At 53.0% G+C, this 20848-nt stretch overlaps 1 protein-coding gene across 2 annotated transcripts in view; it reads right to left on the bottom strand.

Moving 5' to 3' along the window:
- DNAH9 (dynein axonemal heavy chain 9) overlaps positions 1-19038 on the bottom strand; it is a 189392-nt gene extending 170354 nt beyond the window's left edge. Inside the window, exons 1-16 of one of the 2 annotated variants that reach the window (XM_039384055.1) lie at positions 18836-19038; positions 18172-18330; positions 17321-17451; positions 17021-17232; positions 16596-16829; positions 15066-15233; positions 12918-13034; positions 11683-11833; positions 10675-10789; positions 9925-9993; positions 8611-8737; positions 5914-6169; positions 4503-4744; positions 3363-3498; positions 2128-2324; positions 1429-1847 (exon numbers count right to left, since the gene is read on the bottom strand). In XM_039384055.1, the coding sequence (XP_039239989.1) occupies positions 1429-1847; positions 2128-2324; positions 3363-3498; positions 4503-4744; positions 5914-6169; positions 8611-8737; positions 9925-9993; positions 10675-10789; positions 11683-11833; positions 12918-13034; positions 15066-15233; positions 16596-16829; positions 17021-17232; positions 17321-17451; positions 18172-18330; positions 18836-18927 (2825 nt within the window). In that variant the 5' untranslated portion in view covers positions 18928-19038. Of the gene's footprint in view, positions 1-1428; positions 1848-2127; positions 2325-3362; positions 3499-4502; positions 4745-5913; positions 6170-8610; positions 8738-9924; positions 9994-10674; positions 10790-11682; positions 11834-12917; positions 13035-15065; positions 15234-16595; positions 16830-17020; positions 17233-17320; positions 17452-18171; positions 18331-18835 lie in introns of those variants that run through there. The other variant, XM_039384056.1, reaches the window with a different exon arrangement.
- Between the last annotated feature and the right edge of the window lie 1810 nt (positions 19039-20848).

Genomic DNA, 20848 nt, shown 5'->3' with positions numbered 1-20848 from the left:
TGTGACAGTTTTCACCCCTTCTCTTCCAACAGAAGAATCCATTCTTCCCAGATGAACCCACCAGATTGCAAAGCTCCAACAAACAGGGATTCTCTTTCATACACTGCCTCACCTGACAAGGCAACTCCCTCCCTGCAGGCAGAGGGTGCAGGTGATACAAATTCACAGCAGTTCAGAAAAGCAACTAGACATTTGTGAGAGAGAAAAAATCCATCCAGGTCTTTAAAAACAAAGGTATGATCCCTGTCTCTCAAAGTCCTTGAGCCATAAATCATCAGAGACAAGGAGAGTGTTTGGAGGATGTTTCCATACCTGCTTACCCTGTTCTTAACCTCACCAGCTACTGGGTACTTTTAGCAGAGGCAGAATGGGCTCCCGTCTCTCTGGTCCTTCCCAGCACATCCACTGTCCACCTCTCAAAGCACTTACTTTTTAAGTGCCCACTTAAATTCTGTGGATGCAGTTGGGCCTAAATGCATCCTTAAATACTTCACCTAATAAACTGCTGAGTCAGGGACTCTCAATAACAACTCCTAAATGCTCCTTCACAGCTACACAAAAACCTCTTCGCACAGAAATTATCTAACAGAATTATGGTGCTGGAAAGACAAAGGAGATCATATCACCACCCCACGCAGCTGCCTCCTCTACAGATGTCTGTGAACACTTCTCTGGGAACAGCCAAGACCTGGGACACCCTTCACAACTACACTGAAGTTGTGACCAGTAAATCAGCTGGGGCATCATCCTACACAGCCCTGGTGGCTGAGCAGCTCTTCAGAGCAGGGAATGTGTTCTTTCTAAACTTTCAGCCCAAACTCCTCCTTTTTGTAGCCTGGAGCTACCTCCTCATGACAGGCTGCCTGAATTTCAATGCCTTCAGAAACAGAGCAAGTACCCCATGGCACTAATGCAGCTTTACTGATGGCCAACATCTAATCCTACAAAGCAGGCCCAGAGCCCCAGCAGAGATGGGATTATTTGCCTCAGGTTAAGCAGGCAAACGCATGCCCTGTTTAATGGTACATAGCAGGTCCCAGGGCCACTGCCTCAGGGATGTCAGTGGTACCAAGTCCACATCACTGATCCCAGTTTACGCGCCAGCAGAGACCAGGGGATGGAAGACACAGGGATGTGATGGAGCTGGCACGAACCATGGACCCTTCTCCTCTATTAGCTATCGTAGTGGTCACAGGCCCAGGGCTGCCAGAGATCAAGAAGCATTTGGACAACACTCTCAGACACATGGTGGGATTGTTGGGGTGTCCTGTGTAGGGCCAGGAGTTGGACTCGATGGTCCTTGTGGGTCCCTTCCAGCTCAGGGTATTCTATGACTCAACTGGTTATCAGTGTAAAACAATAAAGCCCAGTCAAGACAAGAGGAATCCCAGGGCAGGTCCCAGGAGCAGAGGCAGGAGCAGCCCTCACCTGTGTGTGACGTGCTCCAGGAGATGCTGCTTGAACACCAAGCTCCACCTTTTAATCTCATTCAGCAAGGCCGCCTTGAAAGGCCGAGCATCGACCCTCACCCAGCCCTGGAAGGTGCTGAGGGGCTCCATGTGAGTCACCTCCTCGTAGAGCCTCTCGTAGGAGTCGATGTGCTCCCTGAACTGCTGCAGCGTGGGCGGCGCCTCAGGGACCACGTCCTGGGCCTCGAGCTCTGCGGCCGTGAGGACGCGCCCGTAGAACAGGAACTGCCGGCTCAGCTCCCGCCGGTCCTCCCCGTACACATGGGAATAGCGCCCCAGGGAACCCCGGAACTCACAGCACGAGGACACCACGGCCTGGACACGGCACAGCAGCTCCTGGCGCAGCTCAGCCAGGCCAGACATGTCCTCCAGGTCTGCCTGGAGAGAGGAGAGAGCAGGGCAGGGGAGAGGAGGGAAGCAGGAGGGAGGAGGGGAGGGGAGGAAAAGGGAAAGAGGGGAGAGGAGAGAAGGGAAAAAGGGGGAAAAGGAGAGGGAAAATAGGGGAGAGGGGAGAAGTGAGAGGGGAAAGGAGAGACGAGAAGGAAGAGGGGAAAAGGGAGAGGGGTAGGACAGGAGGGGAGAGGAGAGCACAGTGAGGTGGGAGCAGTGGGCACCTTCTCACTGCCACACAGCACGAGGGAGGGCCATGGCCACAGACCTGGTAGTGGGGGAAGCCGCTGTGTGTGGCCAGCCGGGGCACCAACGAGGAGATGTGGTAGATGCTGTTCAGGAGACTTTCCACCATGTCAGAGAAGCCATCATGTGTGCCAGGGTCCAGGGATGGGTGAAATACCAAATCTGGGATCACCAAATCCAGCTGCACCTCAAACAGGGGAGCAAGCCCTGCCTTGGGATCTGGCAGGGAGGAACCAGGATCTTTCTCAAGGGGAGAAAAGGCATCTTGAGCCACCACTAACATCCTACCAGGAGATGCACACAGGGCAGCAGGGACAGCAGGCAGGTGGGAGGGAAACACTCACTCACAGAGTCCAGGGCTGTTGTGTCTGCACAACATGAGGAAATGCTGGCAAAGCAGCTGGTGTGGTGGTACCCACTAAAGACAGTGGGGAACCAATGAGACACAAGTGATTTAAGGACTGGAAAACATGGTGAGGAAAGCTTCAAAGAGACCAGGCTCTTCAGCTACTCCAAAGGGAGTCTGAGAGCTGAACAATTACAGCAAGTAAGTACTTGCAGACGAGAAAAACAACGGGAACCAAGAGGCTCTTTAATTTAGTGGAGAAAGGGATGAAAAAAAAACCCAGCAACCAGAAACTGAAGCCAGATGCAAATGTGACAATATGTGCAAGTTTTTAACAAGATGGTGAAGAACTGGATGCAATTCTCCAACTCAGTGTGCCAGGAGGGAGGCATTCCTGGAGATGTGCTTTAGTTGGACACAAGCTGCTCTCAGCAGAGGGGGTGAACCTCCCTGGCGGTCTTAGGCAGGATGTCTGATCTAGTGGCTGCTGAGCCCAGCTCGTCTCTTCACAGGACTTATGCTCAGGGACTGAGGTTTTTTGTTCATGACTTTCACGAGCAGAACCAGCTCTTGAGACTGCCCACAAATGAAAGATTGTGTCACCTTGATGCTTTGGGCATGGGAGGGTGGAAGATTGCTGAAGCCCAAGCCCAGACTTGGGAGGATGTCTCAATTTTGTCTACCCATTAATCCCTGCAAGTGATGAACATTCATCTCTATCCCTCCCCCCGAGGAATCCAGTGATGGAGTCACCCTCCCTGTCTGGAGGCTCCCCCAGAGACAGAGAAGACACCCAGTGGAAAGCCAGGAAGGAGAGAACAACTTGTGGGCATGAGGAAGAGCACAACAGGAGACCTTCCTTTGGAGAAGCTGAGCAGCCACCATGACCAGGGGACAGGAACCAGTGTCACCTGTGTTCTCCAGGAGGTACTTGAGCGAGCACTCAATGGCAGTGAAGAATCCATCCAGGACTATCTCATCCACATAATCCACATAGGCCTTCCAGGAGTCAGATGTTGGGTCTGCAAGTAAGAAGCTCTGGTTTTCCTGGAAGAAAAAGAAGTTGCCTTCAAACACAGCAGGGCTGAGTCTGTTCTCCAAGAGAGCTGCCCACAGTTAAGGACTGATGCCAGTGAGCCCACGGGAACCAGCCTCCTGGAGGGATGGGATAGATGGATGTTGCTATTGGTGGTATGGCCACAACTTGCTCCTGTCAAGGGCTGCTTTGTCACCTGGAACAACTCAAGGGGAAAATGGAGTGCAGAAGAGCCTTGGCAGCTCTGCCACTTGTTCTTCTCCCTCTTCTCTGAGGACACAGGACTCAAGACTGCTTTGCAGCCCTGGGGAAGGGAGCACTGCGGGTCTCAAAGGCTCATCCTGAGGCATGAAGACCCAGCCAGTTCTCTTCAGAGTCCAAGGCCAGACAGTGACCCTCGGGAGAGGGCTGGACATAAAACCATCTCCCTCCAGGCCAAGGGCTGTCCCTGACATGCATAACACCTGGCACCAGGCAGGTGAGGAGCTGAGCTTTGGGCCTCTACAGAGGACTCTGAGCTCTGTCAAAGATGCTGGAAAGCACCAAAGTTTGGGACAGCAGCTTTTCTCTTGTCTCTCAGCTTCTCCCTGGGCTGGCAGCATCACCTCCTGCTCCAAAGAGGGACAAGGAGTCTGAAACCGAAGGGTCAGCCCCAGCCAGCTGCCTCTGTTGGCAGGTAAGTATCTCGGAGCATATTTTTCCTTGGAGCAGGATCCCAAACCCGATGCACCACTCCCCTCTAGTGGCTCCAGCAGCCAGGGCTGCAGCCAGACCCTTCCCTGGGCTGCAGCTGCTCCCAGTCCTGTCACCAGCTGGTGCTCAGCAATGCCAGACCACAGCCCTACATCCCCAGTCCAGCTCACCCATCAGAGCCACCATTAATTAACACTGGGTAAGATTTTCAAATGACTTAAGGGAGCTCATTTAAGGTGCAGCAGCTCTGGACATTTTCACTGGCACAGGGACACACAGAGCCTGTGAGGAGCCAACAAACCCCAGGGAAGGTCCCCCTCACCTTCAGCAGGGAGTGGATCCTCTGCCCGGCCTCTCTGACAAGGCTGTAGCGCTTTTCCAGGTGATTCTGACAGTCCTCCAGGCTCAGCACTGAGTCCCTTTTACCATCCTTCCTCTCCAGGATGGGAGATGCCCACGAGCCCACAATGCTCTGGATCAACTCAACATTGTCCTTGGCTTTCTGCAGCCTCTGCTCGAGGTCATGGACACCTTCCATGACCCCAGAGATGTGATCCCACACACCTGGGGAGAAATGAGACCATTGACTCCCTGTTTTCAGAGCTGCTGGGCCAAGCTCTGGTGCATCTCCCTTCAGAGCAGCCTCTGGCTGTTTCCCCAAGGTCTCATGTATCTCTCACCCATCCTTAAGGGAAGAGACTCACCTGGACCAGCACAGCCACTTCTACCTCCCTCCTTCCCCCACAAGCCACAGTTCAGACCAGCACAGCCTCCTTCCGGCCAGGAGCACCCCCACCATGGGGATGCCTGACAGCTCCTGCTCCCCTGTACCCAGGATGATCTCCTAGTGACTGACCCCAGAGGGAAAAGTGTGGGGAGAGTGGGAACAGCAGGCTGAGTGTCCCTGCCCTCACCACCAGAGCAGGGCCCCCCAACCCCAGGCTGTGCCAGCCCCAGGTGCATTCAGGTGCGGGGAACTTAGGGTTCATCTGCAGCAAAATCCAACTTTATTGTACAGTGGAGAAAGAGTTTTTGAGCCTGAGGATTTTCTGCTTTACATGTTCCCCAGGGATTCACTTGGTCCTGCTCATACCACAAGCCTGAGGACAGAAACACACATTCCCCCCATGAGCAGTTTGCTCTCACCAAGAGGCTCCCTCTGCTCTGCTTTGCAGCTAAAGCTGCTCAAGGAAGAACTTGGTTAAATCACCCTGATGTCCCAGTGCACAAACACACCTCCAGCTGCACTATTCCATCCTGCTGGAAAAGCTAATGAGGTGGCCTGGGATGAGTTGTTCCCAGTGCCAGATGGCTGGGCCAAAGGGTTCCCACTCCCTGCACAGCTGGGTGAGGAAACAGTGACTGAGTGGCATCACTTGGGCTGGCAAGGGGGGCAGCAAGGCAGGGAGCAGATGCTTCAACCCCAGCCTTGCCAGGTCCTGCAAACCCAAATGCTGCCATTTCACTGCTCACAGGGCAGCCTCTCCTGCCCAGAGCCCAGGCTGAACCTGAGGGTAGCAGGATCCTGTCCACAACCCCAGCAGATCAAGGGAATGTGGAAAGAAGCAAGAAAGCTGGGGGCTGCTCCTCATCTCTCCAGTGCCTTCTCTGCTGGAGAGTCCTCTGTCCAACTGGGAACTGCCATTGGGAACCAGAGGACAGAGGTTGGGCACAGGGAGGAATCTGCTGAGACACAGTTCTGTGCTCTGTCCCCTCCCCCAGTACCAGCTCACCCTCCATCTTCCAGGTCAGGGTTTCTTCTGCCTCTTTCAGCTTCACATCGACCTCCTGCAGCTGCCCCTGCACCAGGGGATATTCCACCTCCAGCACTGTTCTCAGGACCTTGTTGTACCTGTTCCCCATCAGCTCCAGGCTGGCCACCAGCTGCCGGTAGGATTCCCTGGAGGAGTAGATTCCTGCTGCCGTGGGTGGGATGGCTCCTGCCCGGCTGCCCGACAGGTAACTCACCTCCCTGAGCACCGAGACCAGCTGGGGACACAAGGCACAGAGCTGAGCACGGGACAACCCTCCCCACGTCCTGGCAGACACCCTCCAACCAACCCTGAGCACCCTGGGGGCTTCCTGCTGCTTTATTCCCAACGCAGCACACTGGAAAGGGTCTGGATCCCTCCTGATCTGTACTACCTATCTCCCTTTCATCTTTGACTCTGGTTTTCTTCCCAGCCAAAGGCACAGAGCTCTGTTAACTACCCAGCCAGCAAATTCCATCCAGACTCTGGTCCTCTCAGTCATCCTCATCCATGTGGATCATCCCTCAGATGATGAGGGACTCACATCACCAGTCTCTCAGCAACACTGTTCCTGCAAACAGAGTTTGACCCTTATCTAATTGAAAGAGAAGATGCTCCAGTTCTCTTGGTTTACTGGGCTGACTGGCTTAAAAGTATAAGAAAATTAAAAAAAAGTAATACCATGGCCCCAAGCCTGGTGACTTATCTCATCCTGTGCCCACCTTCCACCAAAGACATCCAGAGGCTTCTCCTGTCCCAACCAAAGCACTCAGTGCTAGTGCATGTTTGAGGTGTGATGGGACAGGATTGAGGGAGACTATTAAATTACAAATCCAAGTATAAACAACTCCCTGCAACAAAGGGAGCAGCAGGGTCTGCCAGTGTGATACATCCCCTCTGAGACTAAAAGCCTTTGTTCAGTCCAGTGCCCAGTGAGTGGCAAAATGCTCCTGGGGTTATGCTGGCAGGGTGACAGAAACTCAGTCCATTGTGTGGGCAATGGGGGGGTGAGGAGCTCTCCTGGCTGCAGATGAGCTTGAAGTGCAGCTCCCAGAAAGTCACCTTTCCCTTAGGTTAGCAGAATGTGTTATTCCTTCCTGTGAAGGTATGGGGCAGAACTCTGTCTGATCCCATCCCACCCACACCCTCTGGTCCCAGTTTCCTGCCCCTCTTTTCCATAGGAGAACTGGAATCTGCAGGTGTGACCATAAGCAGGTGAAGCCACAAGCACAGGAACTGCATGGCCAGGAGCCTTGTCACTGCCCTGGGTGACAGGCAGGGGTGACTGAAACCTCTCCACCACTGCCTGATGTCAGCTAAACCCCAATGTCCTGCAGAACTGGCCAAGGCCCCCGGAAGCACACCCCCTCTGAAGGAATGGCACAGGGGGGATCAGGCAGTGCCTGTCAGGAGAGTCAGTCGTGATGCACTCAGAGTGTGTCAGTGAAGACAAAGATAAGAAAGAAATAAAGAAACAACGGGTGAAGAGGAGTGCAGGAGGCAGTCTGGAAAGGTGGAAGAAGTAGGATGTGGTGGGAGGAAAAGGGAAAACCAGGGGCTGAGGAAACAAGAGGGCAAATGAGGTAGAACCGAGCTCCACTCCCTTCTCTGCACTGCAATGTCTGGACACCCCCACCATGGGCTGGGGGGGTCTTCCCCTCTCTCCCCTCCTCCATGGAAGGTGACCTCTGGAATGCATTTCCATGCTTAAGAGTTGCAAGTACATCCTCCCTTCCAAGCAAAACCAGGTGCTCCTGTCTATTTTGGAGGGAACTAAGGGGTTGCTGAGCAGGCCCTGGGGGACATCAGACTGTCCTCAGTGTGCTCAGAGAAGAGCAGCAGCACTCACAGACTGGAGCTGAGGACAGGCACACTCAGCATATGCCAGGCTCCAAATCCCATCACCAGTGGGAAGGGTAGGAAACATCCCCTGGGGCCAGTTGGCTCCCAACTTAGCAAGGAGCTTTCAAGGAGATGGACAAGTCCTTTGACTGAGGGGCAAGCTGGAATGAGATTTAAAACCTAAACCCTTTCCTTGGACAGTAGCAAGCCGCAGGGATAGGGGAAGCTTGGGATGCCAGCGTTTCCAAGGCCACTGTAACTCCTCCCCTTCCCAGCAAAGGGCATTTTTACAGCCAACAGACCCTGGCTCCCACCAGGGCCCAGAAGCTCTCAGCCCATCTGTGCTCACTGCTGGCTCAGACCCTGCTCCTGCTCCAGGGGACCCAGAACAGAACTTAAATCTATCATCAGCCTCATGCTCTGCAGTGAAGGAAACACTGGAGTCACAAAACAAACCTTTGCTGGGTGTTTTACACCCTCTCAGAAGCTCAGGTTTCAGGTACACATAACATAAACCCACCTCTGGAGATGATGTCCCAACACTCCTCACACCAGTATTGACACTGGTCTAGATGGGCTGACACGTTACACACCTGGCTCCTCAGGGACTTTCTGCCACTGGTTCTGACTAGAATTTGCTCTGCTAAAACTGTGATCCTGGTATTTCTCCAGGAAACAGAGCCCATGAAGAGGATGGCAAATCCATGTCACCCACCACAGAAAGGGTCCCACAGACCTCAGAGAACAGACCTGGTACCAACCCCACCAGACCTCTGCACAGTGGGGCACAGCCTGGGGACATGCCATGAGAGGCAGGAGAGTGGCAGCAGTTCTTACCTGGGGATCAAAGTTGACAGTGATCAGTTTGGTTTCTGGGTCTCGCCGGATGAGCGGCTGAGTCAGGTTGTACTGGGATTTTTCTGAGACTGTCTGGGACCAGTCTAAATACAGTTTTTCCTGATACCTGACAGAAAAGAGAAACATCACCATGTGGTTACCAAGACAGCAGACCATGGTACGTAACTGAATGGAAGCCCTGTCCAATCTGAGGATTAAAACCATGAAGGAATATTAAAAACCCATCCATGCCATCTTCCTAAAAATCACGGCTTCCAAGACAAACACCCAAAGACCAGTGACGGCATCAAGGTAGGAGGACAAAGCTCTCTCAAGTACCAGTTTTAGCAGAGGATTCGGATTTGGAGACAGACTTTCCAAAGCATTTAAAAAGTGACAGATCAGCAGCTGATGGGCATTTCCGAAGTGTTTAAGCAGGGTGGGTGCCACAAACCCACAGGGATGCTGGGGGTGGCTGCAGCTGCCCTCACTTCTCTCAGTCAGTACAGAGAGACCTTGACACCACTGGGATAGGAACACAGAGGGCAGAACAGGGGCCTGGTACCTCACATGTCATGGACAGTCCCAACCACCCAAGTAACAAAGTCTCTTCTGAATCAAGTTGTCATCTGAGCACCTTGGTTGGGAAATGTCACCAAAAACCAGCACCTCTGTTGGGTCACCCAGACCCTCTTTGGGGCTGCTCCCTTCTGAAGGGCTGTGCTAAATTATCCATTATCCAGCCTTTGTTCTGGTACTGGGGCACAGGGCTCCCTCCATCCACCCTGCAGGACCCAGCAGCCTGGGGCCTCAGCTGCCTTCACTGCTGACAGGGATGAGGCCCTGCAGGGACCTCCTCCCTGGGGAAGAGGCTCCCCTGAAGGGTCAGCCCAGAGCAACCAGTTCAGGTTTAACACGAAACATTGAGATGCCAAGTCATGGGCAATGTCTCCCACTCCAAATTGCGGAATATAAACATTACAGCCACTGCAAACACCGTCGGTGAGTGGGCACGAGCGGGCAAAGAATTCTGCCCAGCCCAGGCCTTCTACCACAGCAGCTCCTACATCCCACAGCAGCTTTTTCCAAAGTTTCTTTGGGCTGCACAGCCCCTGTTCCTCCCATGCAGAATTCTCCTTTCAAGTCACCCCAGGAAGTCTGTGGTGCACAGTGACAGGATCCCTCCTCCTCTCCCAGCAGAAAACTCCCTCTAGCTTAGGAAGAGACATTCCCAGGGCCTGGGCTGGTAGAAGTGCTGGAAGGTAGCTTAGAGGAGGAGAAGGTTTTCTCACACAGGGCCTGAGCCCCACTTACCTGTCAAGCAGCTGGACCATTTCCTCATACTTCTGTACCACCCTCCTTCCTTGGGCAGACTCCAAGCTCCTGGAGACACAAGGGACCAGCTCAGTGCTATGTTTAGTCCTGACGGGCTGCAATCTCTATTTACCCCTTCCCAAGAAACCCCACCAGACTGCAGGCAGATCACTGCTGGGTGAATGACTGTTGGGTGATGAGAATTCCAGCACTGGTTCATTTTCTGGATCTTGGGAGACTAATGCTGAGAAAGTTGACTTCTGTCAGTACCCAAGGGTTGGGCTGCTCCCAGGGAGGTCCTGGAGACCAGGCTGAGTGGGACTGCAGTGAGAAAGATTCTCACAAAATCACAGAATATTCTGAGTTGGAAGGCACCCACAGGGATCAAGTCCAACTCTAAAATGAATGGCCCATACATCAGACCCATGACCTTGGTGTTATCAGCATCATGTTCTCATTCCAATACTTCTTTCAGTTGCAACCTAGGACTGGGTCTAAAAGCTGAAGTGCCCATCTACTACCCCACTGTGCCTCTTACCCACTTCAAAACAAACCCAATTAATGAGTTTCTTTAAAAAAAAAGATGGTAGGGAAGCAAACAGCACCAGTGCACTCACTTCACACCTCTTCCACTGAGGATTGTTCGAGCTGTAACCACTGGGTAACGTTCAACTCAGAAAGAATATTGGATTGATTGGAGACAAGATTTCAAGATGGTCATAAAGCAACTTATCTGGAGCAGACACTCACAGGTGTGGGATTTGCCTGAGGTGATCAAAAGGCCTCTGGATCCGCGCTCGCAGCTCCCGAGCCCAGCCCAGTGCTCCAGCCACGGGGGGCATGTTCTTGTGCAGGGGGGGAGACCCTGGGGGGATCATAGAGACAGCATTTCACTGAACACAGCATTGTAACCCCAAAGATAAACCAACAGGCTCTGGAACCCCAAAGATACACCAAAGATACACCAACAGGCACTGTAATCCCAAAGAGACACCAACAGGAATCCATCTGCACAAAGTGCCCTGGTTTCCCAGCTTCTTCCCTGAAATCAATCCAATGTCTGCTACATGATGTAGGTCTGGGACAAATCCCCCTGTGCCCCTGGACCCTAAATGAGGGATCACAGGAGAAGCCCAGCGTGTGGTAGAACCAGAGCTGATCGAGGCATCCTGTGCCTGGGGTGCATTCCCTGCTCCCCACAAACACCAGGGGAGGGATTTCTACCCAGGAGCTCCTTGTGACCATCCCATCTAACCCCCACAGAACAACACTCTCCAAATCCACAGCAAATTCTGGACTCATTCTCCTTTGTTAACCTGCACTGGTTCCAGCAGTGCTGCCTCTCCAGGATTTGCCTGGTTCCAGAACAGTCTTCCTGAGGCAAGGAAAAGGGCTGCTGCTCAAAAAGACACACTAATCCTCATAATCTGACAGGAGTCTCCCCATTCCCTCCTGTGCCAAAACCCTTAATTCCCAAGTCCCCCTTCCATACTCAGCATTACAAGGGAGAAGCTCAGCACATGCCCTCATTCCCACTCACACATACACCTTTAAAAAAGGATATTTCAACAGATTATTTGCTTTAATGCCAAGAACAGAGCATTCCCAGACATTTCCATTTCCACAGGAAATAGAGGCTGAAAACCTTTGCAATTTGGGAAGTCCTGATTTCCTTAGCAAAAGCAAATTATTTTCCCCCAAAATTAATGGAAATCCAATTTTCTGTAAAGTCAGTTTTCCTCAGCACAGGGCACCCACCGAGCTCGAGCCCTGCCTGGGTGTGCCTGGAGTAGATGAGCCTGGTCTGGTCCAGGGCAGTGCTGAACATGCTGATGAGAAGAGGCCATTTGTCAGCAGCAACTGCAGCGATCACCGGACGCTCCAAAAGGCTCTGGAACATGGTCAGCAACTGAGGAGGGGGAAAGAAATGGGGAAATAGTCACACCTCTGCAAAGAGACCCACTGGGATTTTCCTCACTGACCCAGATGCTTCATCTTCCTCAGTAGCCCAAAAGTCTGCACTGATGGGCACTTTGGCAAAGGGAATTTTTTTCCCCTGCTTTTCCAAGTAGTTCCTCCCTTTCATAGAATCATTAAGGTGAGAAAAGACCTCCAAGACCATTAGGTCCAACCTTTGACCGAATCCCACCGTGCCCACTAAACCACACCATGGAGAATATCTTTATGAGAGATGCTCAGACTTTCTCTGGGGGAGAACCATATTCCCACTGTCATTCTTCAAATGCTTCAAAATTTATTATTAAAAAAAAAAACCTCAGAAATATAAATACTAGCACTTCTATAACTTTCTACAGTCTTTTCTACAATTATATTGAAATTTTTCAGAAAAAACATTTACTTTCTCTGCAGCATGGATTCATTGGTAAACAAACCAGCCTTGTTTCTAAAAAAACCTCAGTTTTCAAAGTCGAAATGCATCCATATGTTAACTAAAACAACAAACTGATATTAACAATGATCATCTGGGTTCAACAGCAGTTCTCACCAGGAAATCAGAGAATCACAGAATGGTTTAGGTTGGAAGGGATTTTAAGGATCATCTCATTCCACCCCAATGACATGGGCAGGGACACCTTCCACTAGATCAGGTTACTTCAAGCCCTGTCGAACCAGGCCTTGAAAATCCTGGACAAAGCATCATTTCCTCCAGCTCACAGAGAGACCAGTAAAACTTCTGGCATCCCAAAGCCTGATTTGAGTAATTCCTTTGACTACTCTTCCTCAAACTGAGTAAAGGTCTGCTCTGTTTGTGTCTTAATGGGAAGAGCAGGAACGCTCCCAAGGTTTCCACAGCCACCCAGCTGCACAGCTCATGAGGGACCCACAGGCCTGAGCATCACTCACCAAGTCCAGCCCAGCAGCTCCAAGTGTCACTGTGCCCCTGTCCAGCCCCATGTGCCTCCAGCACTGCCTGGGACAGGCCAGTTGTCACTCCCCAAGGCAAACTGGGACAAGGGAGGGGACACACCAACCTTGAAGATGTGCTCCAAGTCCAGGGTGTCATCGAAGGCCTGGGTGAACACAGTGCCCAGCCGATGGTCGATGTCTTCTACTTTCTGCTGGAAACCCAAGGCATCCTGCTCAAACTCCTGGGGGAAGGGGGACAGTGAGCTGTGAGACACAGGGACCAGCGAGATATTTCTTCTTATTATTCACCAAGAATTAAACCGCTCCTCTGGCCAACCTCCAGCCAAGTCCCACGGAGTTGAGACACTCCTGTCCCATGGTTGGACCAGGGCCCTCCAGGATGGATCCACAGTCCAATGGGTACTAGCTTCAACCTAGATGCAAGACAGACCTTTTTCCACACTCTCTTACCCTGCACTTGATCTGAAGACCACACCATCATCCAAAAAACCCAGAGATGCACTTGCTGAGCTGCAAATCCCATCTACTTTCAAGCCAAAACATCCCCATGGTTCTGTTAGTCAGGTGACTCCAAGTGGGGCAACAACAAAGGTAGTTCCAAACCACTTGGCATGGGCTGCCCAAGGAGGCTGTGGAGTTCCCCCTCTTGGACACTTTCAGCCTTGGAGTTATTGATCTGGTTCCAGCCCTGCTCCAGCTGTGTCTGTTTGGAGCAGGGAGGTGGACCAGGTGATCTCCAGAGGTCCTCTCCAACCTCAGCAGTTCTGTGTTCCTGTGATTCCCATCAGCCTCTGGCACTGCTCTTCTTGCCCCAGTTGGAATAAATCCTTTGAAGCTCAAATGTAAAATCTAGGTTTGTTTTCCTGCAGGTAAAATAGTCCAAATCAAAGTGTGAACCTGACAAATGGGGAGACTTCAGGGCTTCTGCCCTGCCTTGGTCAAAGCCACCAAAAATGAGGCCATGTGCCTTTTTTCTGGAAGGAGAGAGCATAAGGCAACAGCTTTTGCTGGTATCACTGCTCAGCTCCAGCACCAACAGATGCCACGTTTGAGCTGAAAAAGAGGCTCTAGAGAGTAACAGAGGGTACAAAACTCAACTACTGAGAGAACAAGCACAGCTCAGAGTCACACAATACATCATAGGTTCACTGGAACCAAACCAGGTCCTGCAGAGCCACTGTCACACTGTCACCCTCCTTCAGAGCCCTCCCTCCTGAAGGAGAGGGAACATGGAGCAAGGGGCTTTCCAGCAGGATTGTCCCAGGCAGCACCAGGGATGTGGCACCCACTGCAGAGGTGGACCAGGAGCTACAGGGAGCAAAGCACGAGCCACCCATTCCCACAGCAGACAGGTCCCACCACCAAAGGAAAGACTCCCAGCCCCAGGTCCCACCCCAGCCCAGCCCCCCCTCAGCTGCCCCAGTGTAACCTGGAGCCCCTCACACAGAGCTGCCCTCAGACCACCCCAGCTCTGTCCCTCCCTCCTCCAGGTGTGGGACAGGCCTGACCATGTCCTGCTCACCAGCCACAGCAAACTGACCCCAGGGCAAACGGGGAAGCAGCAGAGGAAATCAGAGATCCTCTGAGATCCCACACAACTGTGGGACACGGATCCCTTGGGAAATGCCATTCCCACCCTTCCTGCACAGCTTCCTGCTGGTGTCACAGCCTGGGACAGGAGCTCTGAGCAGTCTGGCTGTCCATGGCACGTTGGCTTTGCCCTGTGTGTGCCACACAAGTATCTGTGACCCCCATGGCCATGAAGCCATGACCCACAGGGCAGGGAATATTCCTTTAATTAAAGCACTACTGATAATCAAACACGGAGTCCTTGAATTCTGAGAGCTGAGATGCCACATGTTTATCCAGACAGGTGCAACACATCCCCAGGGACTGTGGAGCTGGCCCACATCACAAAACCAGGCACCAAAGCAGGAAAGCAGGAAAGCAAAGGGATGAGGATGCTGGCACAGGTCAGACACACCAGCAGGGAAAGCTGGGGAAAGGCAGGGGAATTCAGGTTCCCCATCTGCACTGGTCTAAGGTCCTGAACCAGCAAGGTATACCAGACATGGAGCTGCAAGAACTCCCAAATCTCTGCAGGAAGGGCCCTGTTCCCTTCAGGGACAAATCAGATCACAAGGAATGAGCTGGGAAGGAGCCAGTAGGAGCCAGGGCTCCATCACAGAGGGAGCTGCTGCTCTGGGAACATAGATGTCCTGCTGGTGCCTCTGCAGGCTGGTCCCACCTACCGTGTTGGCCAGGTCGAGGCAGTCGTAGCTTCGCTCTGCAAACACCTTGTAGGTCTCCTGGAACTCCTCATACATGTCCAGCACCTGCTGGCCCAGGGCCCTCCCTCTAATCCCGCTGAACTCCATCTTCTCCAGCTTTGTCAGGTCCAAGGCCGTGGTCAGGAGACCCTGCAGAGCCAGAGGGGGCACACACAGGGTCAGGTGGAGACAGAGAAGATGACAACAGTTGTCACAACACTGTGCTGTGTCTGCTGCCCTGCTGAAGGACCTCCCCAGGCACACCACAGGGGAGGGACACAACTGGGAATGGGGAGCCAGGTCCCACCTGTCCTGGGCCAAGCCCTGCTCACAGCACACCCCTCCCCAGAGGGCCATGTGCTGCCACCAGCAATACACCTTCAATTGTTTTTAAGGGTGTTTAGAGGACTGAAACAAAGCAACTTGTGAGACCCTGAGACATCATCCAGCACAGCTAAGAATCCCAGTTTTAGGAATATTAACCAAGAAGGGGCCTCTGATATTTACAGGTACTTGAACTGCCCAAGGCTCCTGCTCAGCCACAGCTCCCTGTGCCCACACAGGTGTCACTGCCCCTGCCTAGATGGCCTTGTCTGCTGAAAGGAGGACACAGGTCCTTCCTTCCCAACCTCAGGCGGCAGGGGAGCAGGGCAGGGCCTGGTCCCACAGTGCCAGCTCTCAGGAGGTGCCCCACTGACCCAGCTGTGGCAGCTCTGTCCCCCACACCCCATCCATTCCTTTTGCTCAGGCTAAACAAGGTCTGCTTTCCCAGAGGAGCAGGAGAAATGCTCTGATCTCCAGCACAGGAATGTCCTGCTGGCTGTCCAGCTTGCTGTGAGCTCGGGGACAACCCCAAAAGCTGAGCTGAGCAGGTATGGAGCTTCACCCCCAGGCAGACAGCACTTGGACAGCACCTCCCAGACAGGGGCTGCCAAAGGGGTCCCAGTACAGGACACAGCTGCCCCTGTGACCACAGATACTACTCTCTGCACCAGCCAGCACAGTTTGGTTACCTACACACCAAATCCTATTGGAAACCATCAATTCCAGAGAGTTGGGATTGTTCAGCCTCAAGAAAAGAATGCTCTGGGGAGACCTTAGAGACCAAGTGGTGCCTGGGCTCAAGGGGAGCATGTGGCCTCTCCAAGTCAGACAAGACCCAGCCCTAGAGTGTCTCTGAAGGCCACAAGAGGCCCAGGAGTTTGTACTGGCTTATTTACAGCCCCAAAGTCCCCATGCCCTGCTCAACAGGAGCACGGAGTCCAAGAGGACTCTTGGGAGCACTGACCAACCTGAGCAGAAGGACACAGCAGTTTATCTGACAAATGCACTGAGCAAGACCTGGTCAAACAAGGTCCTGGCCTTGATGCAATGGGAGATGGGACAGTGCAAAGAGCAGCCCCATTCCCTGCCATCAGGGGAGGCCACAGGGAGGGAAGATACCAGCGAATGAGTTCATGGCTACAGAGTTCTCCTGATGGCTTGCAATACTCTTCAAGACCAGAGTCTCACCTTCACCACCTCCAGCCTCTCCAGGAAGCTGTCCAGCCTTGCAAACACCATCCAGGAGTGGAAGTCCCACTTCCTCACTTCCTGGCCTGGCTCATAATACATGTGCAGATTTTCCCGCCTCTCCTCAAACACCCCTTTGAAGTCATTCAGGATGTCAAGCACTGTTTGCACCTTGCCCAGGCTCTCTTCCATCTCTCCTTTCAGAAGGTCTTCTGGAGACAGGTACACCACGGCCTGGAAGAGCAAAATCACACCTGAGAGGTCACTTTGCCAGCACAGCAAACAGTGACTTCTTGCACTGAACATGTCTGACCCTGCCTCTGAAATTCAGAATCACTCTGCCAGGGAAGGATGGAGGAAAGGAGGAAAGAAGAGACTTTCATAAAGAACTTCCTGTGGCAAACACAGGTGCCACAGACACACACCTGCTGGATGAGCAGGTTGCAGATTTCCTGGAGCAGAACTATGATCCTCACAGCCACGTTGTAGTGCTTGGAAGTGACCCAGATCCAACACACCATGTGGAGCAGAGGGACCAGGAAAGGCTTCACCTTGCTGAACTCAACAGCCTCTATGTCCTCCAAGGGGCCCTGGAGGGGTGTCAGGTGCAGGTGGATGTCCTGAGCTTCGGCCAGAGCTGTGGGAAGAGATGGGAGAAGTGGTGAGAGCTGCTGAGCTGTGGGGTCAGCAGTCAGCATCATGGTGAAGCTGTCCCATCATCTCACCTGCCTCAACATCCCTGAGCATGGTTTTGAAGGCTGGGACATAGATGCTCTTCACTCTCTCCAGCACCTCCATCATGTTCCTGACCTTCCTGGATTTCAGCTGGTCATAAATGCATTCCAGCTCATCACACCTGCAGCAGCCAAGACAGGTCACCACCCATGCTGGGGTAGCACCAGCTGTCCCTCCACACCACCCACTTCCCCTGGGCCTGATCCAGGATCTCCTCCAGCTACACATGGACTGAGTCCCAGCGGTGACAGGGAACAGGACCCACCCTGCAGGACAGCCAGGGGTGCTGGGAGTGAGCATGAGAGCTGCTCTGCTGGGGGCAGGGCTCTGCTGGAAGAAGCCATGTGATGCTTCTGCAGGCACCAGTGACAGCTCTGCAGCAGGCAGGGCTTTGTCGCGGGTCAGCCTGAGCCAACATGGCACAAAGGTTTCCAAAGGGCAGGATCAAATTCCAATCCCTGGCTCATCTAACCCCACTCTGGCACCAACAGCCCAGCAGCAGCCAGCTGAGGGCACAGAAGGTGTCCATCAGCTCCACTCTGGGGCTGGTTCCCAGTAAACAGTGACGGAAAGAGCATTTCCAAAAAGCTTCCCTTATGGTGTAGCCCTGAGCTGTGCTGGGGCCCAGTTAAACCCAGCCAGCTGCCCAGCAGTTCCCAGGCACCTTGAGATCATCATTATTTCATGTGTGGGAGCAGTTTTCCTCAGCTCAGGTCTCTGCATGACCCCGAGCAGCTGCTCTCCTCAGCTCACAGCAGCAGCAGCTCTGTCTGCACCAGCAGGTCCCTCCACCCAACCCAGCACAGTGCCCACCGTGCCCTGGGCAGGGCCCACAGGGTACCTGTTCTTCCAGAATTCCAGTTCCACCTTTGGGTTCGGGTTGCTGCCTTGTAGGAGAGGCTCTGAGGACTCTTTCTTCAGGGCTCTCTGGATCTGGTGGCTCCAGTCAATGATGGCTGACTCGGTGGCATGGACGAGGGATTTATCAATCAGCTCCAGGCTGCACAAAACAAACCTCATGAATCACTTGGCTTTCCACTCATCCATGTGGATCCAGCTCAAACAACCCCTTGGGCAGCTGGATTTTGCAGTGACAGCCTAGATTCATGTTTCAAAACCACAAAACAATCAAACCCATAAGATCTTGTCTTTGTTTTAAACAGGAATTACAGCCTGAAGGAAATGGATGAAGCTCCACAGCAGAGTGGGCAACAACACACTGGTCATTAAGTGAATCCCCACAAAGAGCCAGCTGCCACCCCTGCACAGCCAGTCACTGTCACAGCAGATCCCTTTGGGTTCAGGGTCTGACCTGCAGAGCTGTACCCTCAGCAAGTCTCTCTCTTCCCACTCTGTTCTCCCTGAATCTATTCTACCTTCCCACTTGCTTAATTCATAGAGAAAGGACACAGAGTGGGAGAGGTCAGGTCACCCCCCTGCCTTGGAAGCAGTAACTCCCCATTCTATCCGGCTCAGGAGATAAAACCACACAGGGTCATACTCACAATCTCTCGTTTTCCGGATCAATGTCCTCAATTCCCTCCGAGCCAGCTGGAAGAGGCAGCAAGGTCCTGCCCTTTACTTGGCCAACAACCATGAAAACAGTTTTTTTTAGGTTGTGGACATGACGGATGATGTCCTGTGACACCACTCGTGGCCAGCCCTGGTGGTTCTTCCGGTTGGTCAGGATGGGCACAATCACCTACAGCAGGAGTCATGGAAGAGCAATGGAGAGGAGCTGAAGGAGGGCAGGGTTAGTTTGGATAGTAGGAAGAAATTCTTCCCTGTGAGGGGGTTGAGGCCCTGGCACAGGTTGCCCAGAGAAGCTGTGGCTGTCCCATCCCTGGAAGTGTCCAAGGCCAGGTTGGACAGGGCTTGGGGCAACCTGAGACAGTGGAAGGTGTCAGAACCATGGCAGAGTGTCAGAACTGGATGATATTTAAGGTCCCTTCCCAGCCAAACCATGCTGTGATTGGATGATTCTTTGAGAAAAAGTGCTGCAGAAGACAGACAGGCCACCAGGCCCCACAGTCCTGACTTGGCCAAGCCTGGAGATCCATATTCATCACTGTCCCAAGCAGTTCCCTGCCTTTAAGAAACAAGGGCAGGTGGACCTCCAGCCCACACTGTTCCTGGTGAACCCTCTCCTCTGAATCCAGGCAGCTGAGAAGGGTGGAAAGTGAGCTGACCCATCCTCAGGCTCTCCCAGCCTCTCAAACCTGCAACTACAGACAGCTCTGTGGGGTCTTGTGCTCTTCCCACATCTCCCCGTGCTGACCCCCAACCCAAGGGCTGTCCCTGCACAGAACCCCCCTGTGTGCAGAGATGGAAGGTCTTCTGGTACCTCCTGGGATCTACTGCTGCTGAGGGTTCCTCCATCCCCACCCCAACCACACTGCCAGCCTTGAGCACAGCCACTCTTTAGGTTATTTTCTGAGGTTGCAGCCCACTAAATATGATTTCTGTCTCTATCAGTGAAGTTGCAGGGTCTGCACTGACCCAGCACCATGCAGACTCATGGCTGGGCTGGGCTTGCCTGGACCTGAGCTGCTTCTGGCTTGTTTGTGATGGCAACAGTGCCTGTCACCCCCCTGGGCTGGCTCCGAGGCTGGAGTCAGGTTGTCCCTGGTGACAAACAGCCTCTGTGTGACCAGGCTTCAGGGAGGCTAAAGATATAAAACCAGATACAAATGGACATAGAATTAAAAAGGAACAAAGCAGCCCAGCACCACCAGGTGCCATCCCAGGGTGCTGAAGATTCTTTGCCTCATGCCTGAGGAAGATCAGCAGCAGCAACCACAGGGAGCCTTGGGAAGGGGAGGCACAACCCCAGGGCACACAGGCAGACCCAGAGAGCTCCCCTTCAACGGCTTCAGCTGCACTTCTAGCAGGATTTGACCCTATTACTCAAATCACGTGGACTGCTAATGAGAGTAATGTCATAACCAATCAAATAAGCTGTTCATTTTCTTTTGGATTGTTAAAATGACAACTTGGCCCGCAGTGAACCCCCAGCCCCACAGCACCAACGTGTGTCCCCTGCAGCCATCACAAGGGGTAGGTGTCACAAGCAGATGAGGTGGCCCCAGCTGTGACCCACAGACATGGTTTGGCAGGTCAGTTCCTGGTGCCTCAAACAACTCACAGATAGTTTGACACAAAATGTTTATTTCACTGAAAAATTCTTCTAAGACTGTCCTAAAAACTTGTGACAAAAGCTTCTTTCACATAGACCCACCCCAGCCCCTGGCCTGACACCATCATTCTGTTAACCATGAAAAATGAGAACAAATCCAGGCACAATCTGCTCCCTATGGAAATACCACATCTGCCTGCACAGGGGAGGGACCAAAGCCTGCAGATGCAGCTGGGATGTGCAAAACCAGGTGCTGAGGGCAGCCAGAAAGCAGCATCTAAGACCTGGGGAGTGTTCCTACCCCAGCACCTCCCTGTAGCAGATGGTGTTTGCAGTGCCCACAGTGGCTCCCAGCAGCGCCCACAGATAGAGCAGAAACTGC

This window comes from Pipra filicauda, unplaced genomic scaffold (genome assembly GCF_003945595.2).
Source record: "Pipra filicauda isolate LSUMZ 115617 unplaced genomic scaffold, ASM394559v2 scaffold337_size785800_pilon, whole genome shotgun sequence".
Taxonomy (NCBI): Eukaryota; Metazoa; Chordata; class Aves; order Passeriformes; family Pipridae; genus Pipra; species Pipra filicauda.
Note: the sequence above shows the minus strand (reverse complement) of the source record. Positions and strands in the feature narration are given on the sequence as shown.